The 12,560-nt window shown below is 30.2% G+C and overlaps 1 protein-coding gene across 2 annotated transcripts; it reads left to right on the top strand.

Moving 5' to 3' along the window:
• The first annotated feature begins 1,152 nt into the window (after positions 1–1,152).
• LOC111894789 (probable carbohydrate esterase At4g34215) lies at positions 1,153–11,508 on the top strand. Of its 2 annotated transcripts, none has more exons than XM_042899741.2 (2): positions 1,153–1,935; positions 11,293–11,508. In XM_042899741.2, exons 1-2 carry the CDS (start codon positions 1,345–1,347, stop codon positions 11,371–11,373), a joined length of 672 nt encoding a protein of 223 aa, XP_042755675.1. In that variant the 5' UTR covers positions 1,153–1,344; the 3' UTR covers positions 11,374–11,508. The 2 variants fall into 2 exon arrangements, with proteins under 2 accessions (XP_042755675.1, XP_023746656.1); XM_023890888.3 differs by lacking the exon at positions 11,293–11,508 and adding an exon at positions 9,130–9,557.
• Positions 11,509–12,560: the final 1,052 nt, after the last annotated feature.

Below are 12,560 nucleotides of genomic sequence, written 5' to 3'. Positions count from 1 at the left end.
CGCTTAGCGTACTCTTCCCAACTTCTCGATCCTTCGCCTTCGTACACCCAACGTACTTCGAGGAATGCCCAGCATACATAGCTTTACATCATTACACCCTGCGTACTTCCTATGTACGCCCTGCGTACAAAGGTTTTTGCCTTAAACATTGCAATCTTCCGAAGGCCATAACTCCTTCTTTATAAACCCGAATCCGACGATCCTTATATCCACGAAGAGGTTACGAGATGCTTTACATTTCTATCAACTCATACTAGCTTTACGATTTCTCAAACAAAAATCCAATTTCTATAAAAGCCCGAGCTGTCATTTTACCAAAATGCCAATTTGGTTCCAAAACATAAGTCGAACACCCGGATCATCCAAATTACATCATCAACCTCCAAAAGAGCCCAAACTTCAATTCTTCAAGGGTCCTAAGCTTTAGAATACCCACACCCTGATCACCAGCCCGAAATGGGAAACGATTCGAAATATGACGTTACAGTAAACGAGTGAAAAAGCCACAAACTCATAAACATAAAATATAGAAAAAATTACATAAATGGTCCCTATGGTTTACCCATAGTCACAAACTTAGTCCTTGCTACTCGAAAATACCAAAATACCCTTACACTAACGGATGAACAGTAACGTCATCAACAACAAGGGTCATTAATGCAAGTTTTAGAAAACCACAGGTACCATGTTCGTAAAAAAATAGCAAAGATTGACTTTGTGATTTTTGACAAACCATATGGGTCACTTTTTTAATTTTGTCTAAAACATATCTATTCAGTTAAAACAATATAAATTTATAATTTCAAAATTGAAGCACAAAGTTGTATTAAGTATAAAATCAAATATAATGTAAATAAAATATAAACACAACAAATAATGTTAAGATTATAGTTAAAATAAGTAAAAAAATAATGTTGAAAAGTAGTATTTTGAGGGTGTTTGGCTTAGTTTTTTAGGTGTCAAAAAATCTTTTTGGAAAAATTACAAAATATCAGGTTTTTCTGATTTTTTTAAAAAGTTGATTTTTCTTCTTTGCAAAATTTAAAGTAACTTTTAGAAGTCTTCTACCAAACATCTATTGCCTATAATCTTTTAGAAAAATGACTTTTGCCATTAAAAAGCTAAGCAAAACAACCATGTTGAATCGGGGTCAACTACTTTCATTAATCCTCATGCCTGCAACCAAAACCTCCATGAAAGAGACTCCCAGTTTAAAACGCAGCTCAACTGCTTTCCCCCAAAATAATATTAATTTAATTGAGGAGTAGTAATCGATCCATTTGTTTTATTACTTCAAAAAAATATGCAAAGCGAGATCCACAACACCATTGAAGAAGAGAAAAAATGATCGTGTTTCCGTTGTATCTCTCCTACAGCTATCTACTGATCTGCTACGCCGGCGTTCACTTAGCATCTGCCGCCGTCGGCAAGAACATTTTCCTCTTATCCGGTCAGAGCAACATGTCTGGTCGAGGTGGGGTCGTGAATTCCACATGGGACGGCTACATCCCACCTGAATCTTCACCTAACCCCGCCATCCTCCGTCTCACCGCCAACCTCACCTGGGAACCCGCGGCGGAGCCTATCCACCGAGACATTGACATTGCAAAAGTATGCGGTGTTGGTCCTGGAATGGCATTCGCGAATTACTTGTTGAGAAAGAATCCGAGCATTGGAGTGGTGGGGCTGGTTCCTTGTGCGATTGGAGGGACGAATATCAGCGAGTGGGTTCGTGGTGGGTATCTTTACAAGCAGATGATGAGGCGGGCGGCGGCGGCGGTGGCCGGAGGAGGCACCATCCGTGGGTTGCTATGGTATCAAGGGGAAAGTGATACGCTCACTCTTGAAGATGCCGAAGCGTACAAGAACAGATTGCGTCGTTTTTTCTTTGATGTGCGTGAGGATCTTCGTTTGCCTGTTCTTCCCATAGTTCAGGTAACTCCATGTTCTTATCTTAACAGAAATAAACAGTTTTTAAAATTTTAATTTACTACTAATACCATACAACCTTGAACCTACACAAATTTCAATAATATAAATAAAAAGACATTTGATAGGTTCAAACACAAAGTTTTCAATGGTTATTATCACCCTATAGAAAAAGTAGAAAAAATGTCGGTGACTCTAAAAAAACCCACTAAACATTGGTTACCATTTCATAATATTATTTTATTCTTAATTTTTTAGCATTAAATTAATTAAAAAAACATAATTTATGACATAAATATTTATTCTAAAAACATAGAATAATAAAACCATATTTCATATATATATATATATATATATATATATATATATATATATATATATATATATATATATATATATATATATATATATATATATATATATATGAAAAATCTTTAAAAAAATCTCAATATTTACGGAAAAGTTACACTTTAGTCCTAAAATTTGTTTTTGAACGAAAAAGTCCCGAAAACTAGCAAAAATTTACAGTTTGACCCTTTCTAACCGGTTGAAACCGATACCAAATTAATTTGGGACTATTTCCTAAACTAACCTAAAATATTGAGATTTTTCTGTAAACAAAAAATATTAGGACTTTTATATAAACAAAAATATTATGACTTTTCTACACACAAAACTTTTATTATTATTATTATTATTATTATTATTATTATTATTATTATTATTATTATCAAAAATATAAATAAGTAGTAGGTGAATGTCGACGTAGTCATGACAGCTGTAGGAGGGATACAATGGGAAAACGAAAATTCGTTCTTTTCTTCATTTTGACATATTTTCTGTTTTAATAATGAACTTCATCTTGGGTTGTGAGTTATAGTTGTCCCCTGTATTTGATTCAAAATTGGCTAGTAATGCATATCAAGTGTTCGATCACTGGTTAAGAGTTCCAAATGGACCGAATTAGTTCTTATCAACCATTTCATGGATCAATGCCTAGGTAATTGATTTTGAATTTAAAATTAAGATACAAAGCAAAATTTGTTTGTTGCATAATATATTTTACATATTGGTATAATATGATTCTTAGTAATAATATTCTTTATAAAGGAGTAGTATATTTGTTAGCTTATGATATATATATATATATATATATATATATATATATATATATATATATATATATATATATATATATATATATATATATATATATATATATATATATATATATATATATATATATATATATATATATATATATATAATCGTTGTGGAAAAGAAAGAAATATGGAAAACAAGAGTGTATTTAATACACATTTTCCCATTGTATCCCTCCTACTACTTATTTATATTTTTAATAATAATAATAATAATAATAATAATAATAATAATAAGGGTTTTATTTGTAGAAAAGTCATAATATTTTTGTTTACAGAAAAGTCCCAATATTTTGGGTTAGTTTACGAAATAGTCCCAAATTAATTTGGTAACGGTTTCAACTGGTCAAAAAGGGTTAAACTGCAAATTTTTGCTGGTTTTTAGGACTTTTTCGTTTAAAAAAAATATTGGGACTAAAGTGTAATTTTTCCGTAAATATTGAGAATTTTCTGAAGATTTCCTTTTATATATATATATATATATATATATATATATATATATATATATATATATATATATATATATATATATATATATATATATATATATATATATATGATAAATAAAGAGAAGAAAACAAAATATCTCATTTATTAAACTTTAAGATTTTGGAAGAAAATAGCAGACAAAAATTAAAGAACAAGAAATCGATTTTGAAAATTTTCAAATTTTCTAAATGTCGGTCACATGCAAAAAAAAAGACGCGTTATCATGTAAGACCAACTCTAATGGATACACATTATTAATGTTTTGGTGTGAAAATATATTTCAATGAAAGTTATTCATCACACCAAACACATATTTTTTGAGTTGTTTAATACTATTTTGGTTAGTTTTCACACCTTTATTAATTATTATGTTTTATATTATAATATAAAAAATGTATTTTTAATGTAAATTTTTAGTAAGTGTTTGGAGTGGAAAAAAATTTGGTGTTAAAAATACATCAATTTAAGGATTTTTTAGTGCCATGGTTGAAGTTGCTATGAGACATTTTTTTTACAATGATATATATATATATATATATATATATATATATATATATATATATATATAAAGTTGCTATGAGACATTTTTTTTACAATGATATATATATATATATATATATATATATATATATATATATATATATATATATATATATATATATATATATATATATATACTTTTTTTTACCTTAAACATTCCTAATTTTATTTTTTTTATAGAAACAATCCCTATAGCTTATAAAATGATACATATTCCTATATTAATAAAAGAATAGTTTTTGTTTGTCATGTGTTATGGTCTTAGAACTTTTAATTAATGATATATCACATATCATTCTATTGCTTCTTTTATTTTAAAAGTTGTCATATATACACTAAACACTTTAACAATAAATAATAATAATAATTAATAATAAAGTTAAACATGCTAACTTCATGGAGTTTCTAACTTTATTTATATTTAAAACACACTAATTAAATAATTACATTAAATAAAATATTATTATAATTAAAACAAATTATTTTGTATTATAAATATATGTAATTACATAAAAGATACATGATTACATAATAGCAAATGTTATTTAGCTAATTAAATAACTTTTTGAATTTCATTTAATTATTTTAATCAACGGTTATAATTTTACATAAAAAAACATCTCTCTATTAATATATTTTTTAAATTATTTATTTAAATAGTTAATTAATAATTATCGATTTTACTAAAAACATTTAATTAGTTTTTTAATTATAGTTCTTCCGGATTATAACTAGTGATAAAAAATCATAAATGATAAGGATATGGAAAATAAATTCTAAAAGTGATCCTCGTAGTTTATAGAAAAGGTCTTCGTTTTTTTTCTTGAGAAATGGTTCATGCATTTTAAAAATTACATAAATGGTTTCTCTATAACAAATTTATAGAAATTGTCGAATTGGTCTTCGCCTATTAGCAGATTTGTAGAACTGATCCTTAGGTTTCAAAAAATAACATATTTGTTCCTTGTTTTTCACAACATTACAAAAGTAATCCCTTTGTAAAAGACAAATTTATCAAAGTTGTCTCTACGTTTCACAAACTTACTGAAATAGACTATCTATTAGAAAGTTTATAAAATGTTCATTGTATAAGATAACATTAGACAAGTTGCCTTGAAAATATCTCTATTTTAGTTTTAATAAATGAATAGTTTTAATCTTCTTTTGCCAAATGTCACTCTAACACAACACCTCATTAATATTATGTCATGTGTCATGTAGATATATTAGGTAATTCATTTTAAAATTCAAATTTACATTTTCTAATTATATGTTAAATTTGAAGTTATAATAACTTTAAAATTTTGAGATATCTTTTAATTAATAATTTATTTAAAATTAATTATTTAAAATAATTGATTAATAATTATAATTTTTTATTATAAAAGTTTAATTAGTTTTATAATCATGGTTTATACGGGTTATAAACTAGTAAGATTAATAAAACGGTGCAACGCATGGCCCATCCCCTTGTTATATCTATGTTGCCCAAATCTTGTCAAAATGAAACGTACACAATCATTCATTCTCAATTTTATGCAAATAATCTTTTGGTTTCTTTGACGATTTTTGTTTTTCATTTATCTATTATAGTTTTAGATGAAAAAGTGAGTTTATAGTAATTGATTTTAGTTAGATAAGTCATTATGTATAATCTGTTTATTTTACCATCAGTTTTAAATTTATAAAATTCTATTGAATCGTAACCAGTTTTAAAATAAAAATAAACAGTGTACCTAGTTGTAAATTAATACACTCTAAAGTAAGAAAATGTGTCGAACTTGGGGAACATCTATGATTTTGAATCAAATGAATAAGCAAATAAGTAAATTAAAGAGACTACTATAAATTAGGGTTCTTATTTTACAAGTTAAGAAACTTAAATTATCAATTTCAAACAATTAAGCAAACAAAAAGCAAAGAATGCGATTTTCAAGTTGTATATTTGAAGTATTTCCACTAGAATACGAATCCCTCTATTTTTCAATATTTGACTCCTTAGCATGCAATGGATTAAAGGGTTGGTAACCGAATTTTATGACTAGTTATCTTGATCGGAATTCTAAGTGCCAATGATTAATGAACGTCTAATTTCAATGATCATGAAATTAGTGAGCACAAAACCATATAAATAAATTCACTATGAACGATATAATCTAACGATTTTTATCAATGGTCATGACAATAAATCAAACATAACATGAATAACAACAATTAATATTACCTAATCCTACGATTTGTTAAATCTCTAGTCCTAACAATTTAATGATCATAAAAAGTTAAGAATCAAGGTAATGTAACTAGATTGATCATCTAAACAACACATAACAACTTACATATAAGTAATAAAAATCATAATTTTAACATAAAAGATAAACAACCAATCGATCTCAAGTTAAAATCCAACTATTGTCATGATCTTCAAATACATATTTCAAGGGTGTTCTTCAGCTCTCAAATACGTCTGTAATTGACTAATAACTTGCTCCCCAAGTAGGTGGAAGTTGGCATCCGAATTAGGGCTGCAAAGCCCATAATTTATAGATTTTACGTCGCTAAGACGTTGTAAAGGTCTCATTATATCGTGGTGTCGAGTTTCCTTGATGTACACCGGCATGTAATTTATAGATTTGTTCGGTTTTTTTTTTTTTTTTCGTTTCAGCTCTGTTCTCGTCCTTTTGCATCCTAGCTTCCATTTTTAACTGTAAATAAACATTTTAAAACATATTAAATATTATATATCTTAAACTATAATATTTTAGATTAATTTATTAAGAATATTGTCTAAAATATATATTTAAATAAGACCGTGTGTAAAATATTTCCAAAAAAAAGTTTACTATATAATATAGTTGAATAAAGCAACTATCATCTACTACATCGAATGAGTCGCAAAGCATTTTTGGTTTCAAATATATATATATATATATATATATATATATATATATATATATATATATATATATATATATATATATATATATATATATATATATATATATATAGAGAGAGAGAGAGAGAGAGAGAGAGAGAGAGAGGTTCAAATGTTTCTTACATATATTGTGTGCTAGAATGCACCAATAAGAATTGAGTGAATAATAATACTCTTTCAGAATGAATTCATATATAAAATAATAAGAGTGTATTCTAGGAGAACGAGAGTATATTCTACTAGAATACACCCTCATTCTTCATATTCCATACAACTTTATTGTATTTTAAGTGAGTGAGTCCTGAAATAATGTTATTGCTAACATAAAAACCTAGATACGAAAATTCATTCTGAAAGAATGTTATTGTTGACATTAATGAAGAATTTAATTAATTTCCATTAAGAGAAAATTATAATTATGGATATCATTTAATATACATACAATTATGGAAACCATTTAATATCTATCATTATTTAATTAAATAATAATATAATTTTACTAAATTTATATTGGTGCATTCTAGCACATAATAAATAAACACTTTAACCTAGCCCTATATATATATATATATATATATATATATATATATATATATATATATATATATATAGAGAGAGAGAGAGAGAGTGAGAGAGAGAGAGAGAGGAAAAATGAATATACCTTGCAATAGTATATAAGTTTAAGTAATCAACCTTATAATAACTACAACGTTTTGAATAATATTTGCATTGTAAACGTCCAAAGTTCTTATACTTTAACCCTTACTTGATTTACTTGCAAGATTTTCAAAATTTCACTATTATCTTTCTTCTACATCACATCTTTCTGCCGAAACCTATCGGACTATATGTATTATAGTTGCAATTGAAAATTATGTAAGAGGAAGATGGTGGTAAATACCTGAAAATCTTAAATAAAAATCAAGTTAAGGGTTGAAGTTTAAGAACTTGAGACGATTCCAATGCAAATATGATACAAAATAACATAGTTATGGTAGGGCTTGGTACCTAAACTTATATATTGTTGTAAGGTATATTCACTTTCCATATATATACATCTTTCTGCCGAAACCTATCGGACTATATGTATTATAGTTGCAATTGAAAATTATGTAAGAGGAAGATGGTGGTAAATACCTGAAAATCTTAAATAAAAATCAAGTTAAGGGTTGAAGTTTAAGAACTTGAGACGATTCCAATGCAAATATGATACAAAACAACATAGTTATGGTAGGGCTTGGTACCTAAACTTATATATTGTTGTAAGGTATATTCACTTTCCATATATATATATATATATATATATATATATATATATATATATATATATATATATATATATATAGAGAGAGAGAGAGAGAGAGAGAGAGAGAGTCAAGATCAAATAAGAAGAAAAATTTAGGTAGGAAGGTAAGAAGTTTTTTTTCTACATATTTTTTTAGCGAACAAACAAAATGAATCATTAGATGACTCAAAAGTTAGATGATTCACAAGAAAAAATTCCCAAAAAAACATCTTCATGATTCATTTTTAAGTAAATTAAGAAAAAATTTACTTTTATGACAATTTTAATGAATAACAACAAAACCATTGTATAAATGAATTATCAAAATGCTTTTTTGAGAATTTTTTTCTAAATCATGTTACTTTTGATTCATCTAGTGATTCATTTTTTTGTTCGTCAAAAAAATATGTAGAAAAAAACTTCTTACCTTCCTACCAAAAACAATTTCTTACCGGATCTATATCCGACATATATATATATATACATATATATATATATATATATATATATATATATATATATATATATATATATATATATATATATATATATATATATGTAAATTGTATTATCGGAGCACCTCGTGTTAATCCGCCCCAAGACCTATGGGGGAGGTTGATCTCTAAACAATAATGATATTTTGGATGTGCCATTTTAACCTTGAGCTTATGTATGCAATTCCACACCACAACAACTAGACACCCATCGATGGGGTTAGAATATGTATAAAATTAACCTATCGTTTTCTGTTTCGTGTGTATGGTTAACCTTAGTTTAAGTACTCACAATAACAGGTAGCACTGGCATCTGAATCTGGGCCATACACAATTGTGGTGAGAGAGGCCCAATTAGAAATGAAGTTGGCTAATCTAAAGACTGTTGATGCAATGGGTTTAAGCTTGCAACAACCAGAAAATTTGCATCTTACCACACCATCTCAAGTATCTCTTGGAAAGATTTTAACTAAATCCTTCCTCCAAGTTTGTCATTACCACAACTTGTAAACAATTCTTACAACAAATTGAACATTATTATTGATTATTATGTCGTTAATATGAGTAGATGTAGACTGATGAGTTAAAAGGTTTGTATTTTACTTTTCTTCAAAAAAAAAATCACAAGAAATTATGGTACACATTAAATCTTGTATTTATTTTGTAAGTTTGAATAACGAATATCTATAAAAGAATATTAATAATAAAAATGTGGCATTGCTTTGAAAGTGGATCATTTGTTATTATGGATTATTGATCACTGTATGTAACACCCGGATCAGGTGCATATTATCTTTTATATTGTCAAGTTAAAAGTTTCCATTTCCGCCATTCTCACGACGTGAGGAATGCCTTCTCACGTCGTGAAGAGTGATACAGACATGTGCATCATTTAAAGGCTCACGACGTGATGGCGGCTGCTGAAGAATAAGAGGGCTAGGGTTTCTCACCCTTAGCCTCCCTCACTCCCTAGACCTCAAAAAACCCTAATCTCCCTCCTTCTTAAGATCCTTTGTCATTTGGGTGCATTTCTAGCTTGTGGGAATCAGAAAAGAAGAATGAGGAAGTGCTCTAGTGTTGGTGTGGGCAAAGAATCAACATCATTATCATTTTTCCTGCTTTTGTACCCTTGTAAGTATTAAAGGATCCAACTTCAATGCTTATCATGGATAAATCTTGAGATTTGTCCATTTTATTGATGTTATTGCATGATTGAGTGGAGTAGATCCATAAAGTTGGCAACTTTATGGGTTCTAAGAGTCCCAAAAGCATTATAGTGTTCAGATCTAGAAGTTGGTATAGATTTGCGACATGCATGCAAGTTTGAAGCTCATTTCTTCCCCTTTTGACCTAGAAAATGGGTGGTCATGTTTGGTGCATGCATGGTTTTGAAGGAAACATTTTTATGGACCTTAGGGGTCCCTTTAGCTTCTGGATGAAGTCGTCTCGAAGAATTAATGTAATAAGGACTTAAAATGGTAACCCTTAGCCACAAACAGTGCTCACGATGTGAGGTGTTAGATCCCACACCGTGAGAATCGGAGCGGTTCCGTTTCTATTAGAACCCTTGAAGCTCACGACATGAGAATAAGGGCTCACGTCGTGATGCCAGCTTAGGTGGTTTCTTTGACTGAGTTGATCAGTTCGGGTCAGGTCGAGTGGGAATCAGATTGGGTTCGCTGTCACGATGTGACCAATGCCTGGCCACGACGTGAGGAGAGTTTACTGTGGCCGAGTTTGACCAAGTTTGACATTGAGGGTATTTTGGTTATTTTTGGATTTTAATGGAAATTGGTCATTTGGTGGGAATAGTTGTCGGTTAAAGAGCTGAGATTCGAAGTCGAGACCTCATCAGCTTTTGTACAACTTGTGAGGTGAGTTTTCCTCATTGTACTTGTGGGTCGAAGGCACCTAGTCCGACCCATTGGTTGATACTCAATGATATGCTGAGTATGGAATAGATATGCATGATTATGCTAGTTATTGATATGCTAGTCTGGTAGATATGTAGGAATACCTGTGATTCTATTGGCATGATTATCTGTATATGTCATTATCTGGTATATGTCGAGATATTGTGTTGGGTTGAGGTTCTACTGCTCCGTGTGGTAGCCAACAAATGTTGGAGCATTCCAGATATGAGTTGCAGGCCGGGTAGGGCATGCCAGACTCATACTGAGGGCTCATGAGCATTCCATATACAAGATGAGGATCGGGCGGTATGCCAGACTCGTATTGAGGGCTTGATGGTATTTTAGTATGTGGACTAATATGGTCAGGGAGCAAGCCAGGCATAAGATGTGGGCCCAAGGGCAACCAGAATTAAGCTATGGGCTCAGGGATAATCCAGTCTTTTAGTTGTGGACACATTGCATGATGTTATTATATATGTTATTTGGTTATGTGGTTATATTTTGGGGGAACTCACTAAGCGTTGGCTTGCCGTTTTGGTTTATGTTTCAGGTACTTCGGATGACCGCGGGATGGCGAAGGCATGATAGTACACATCCTCTTGTTATGATCTATGATTTTGGAAAACTATGATGTTGGAAATGTTTTGAAAACTATTCTGTAAACACTTTATCGTTTTGGGTTGTATTTAAAAAGTTTAAATTTATCATGATTTTTATGGATGTTACATTATATTTACATCATTAATTTTCAAAATCAATGTAAAGCTATATGCTAATTGTCCAAATACTAGATGTTCCACCTTGGGTTATTGTATGTTTCACGGTCAAAATCTTATCTCCTGTTCATCCAACAGACAAGAGGATGATATTGTGACAACCTTAGTGCAGTCTACTTATCCACCAAACTAGTTCATCATCATTGCACCAAACACACACACACACACACACACACACATATATATATATATATATATATATATATATATATTGACATTCACTTCATGTGCGACAAGGTTTCCATGTAACAAAATCTGAAACATCCCAAAAATACAGTCCAAAAATTTCATTTTTAATTATTAAATAACCATAACTATCCAACCCATTTCATAACAAAACATAAGTCATAGTATCAATTCAGGTTTCTCATCAAAACTCATATCAACATATATCAGACTGAAAACAACCTAGGCTAAACAAATGGTGTGTGCACTGCAATCATCCCGAACTCCTCTTTTGAAAGCCGAAGTACCTAAAACCGAAACTGAAAACCGTAAGCAGGAAGCTTAGTGAGTCTCCCCAAAATACCACATACCATTCACATCATATAATAATGATGACATGGGCCCCACCCACACTCGCATATATATGAGATACGGGCCCTGCCCACACTCCCATGATAGGCCCCGCCCAAACGAGATACATGCCCTGCCCACACTCGCATAACAATAAGATATGGGCACCGCCCACACTCACATAACAATAAGATACGGGCCCCACCGACACTCAAATACATAAACTAACACATACATGTATCACATAGACAACGAGTATTACACCCTACCAATCATACTACTAATCATACTCAAATACCAATGAGATATGAGCCTTGCCCACTCTCTATGAGATACGGGCCTCGCCCGCACTCTATGATATACGGGCCTCGCCCACACTTTATGAGATACGGGCCTCGCCCACACTCTATGAGATACGGGCCTCGCCCACACTCAGCTAATGATGAGATACAGGCCTTGCCCACACTCACCTTCCAAACAACACATACAGGTATCACATAGACATCAAGTATAGCAATCCATCGAT

This window comes from Lactuca sativa, chromosome 1 (assembly GCF_002870075.4).
Source record: "Lactuca sativa cultivar Salinas chromosome 1, Lsat_Salinas_v11, whole genome shotgun sequence".
Classification (NCBI taxonomy): Eukaryota; Viridiplantae; Streptophyta; class Magnoliopsida; order Asterales; family Asteraceae; genus Lactuca; species Lactuca sativa.
The sequence above is the reverse complement of the archived record's forward strand: the minus strand, read 5'-3'. Positions and strand labels throughout refer to the sequence as shown.

Coding starts and splice junctions, on each gene's coding strand:
- LOC111894789 (XM_023890888.3), top strand. CDS start 1,345: ATGATCGTGTTTCCGTTGTATCTCTCCTACAGCTATCTACTGATCTGC. Junction 1,936..9,129: donor CTGTTCTTCCCATAGTTCAG/GTAACTCCATGT, acceptor TCACAATAACAG/GTAGCACTGGCATCTGAATC.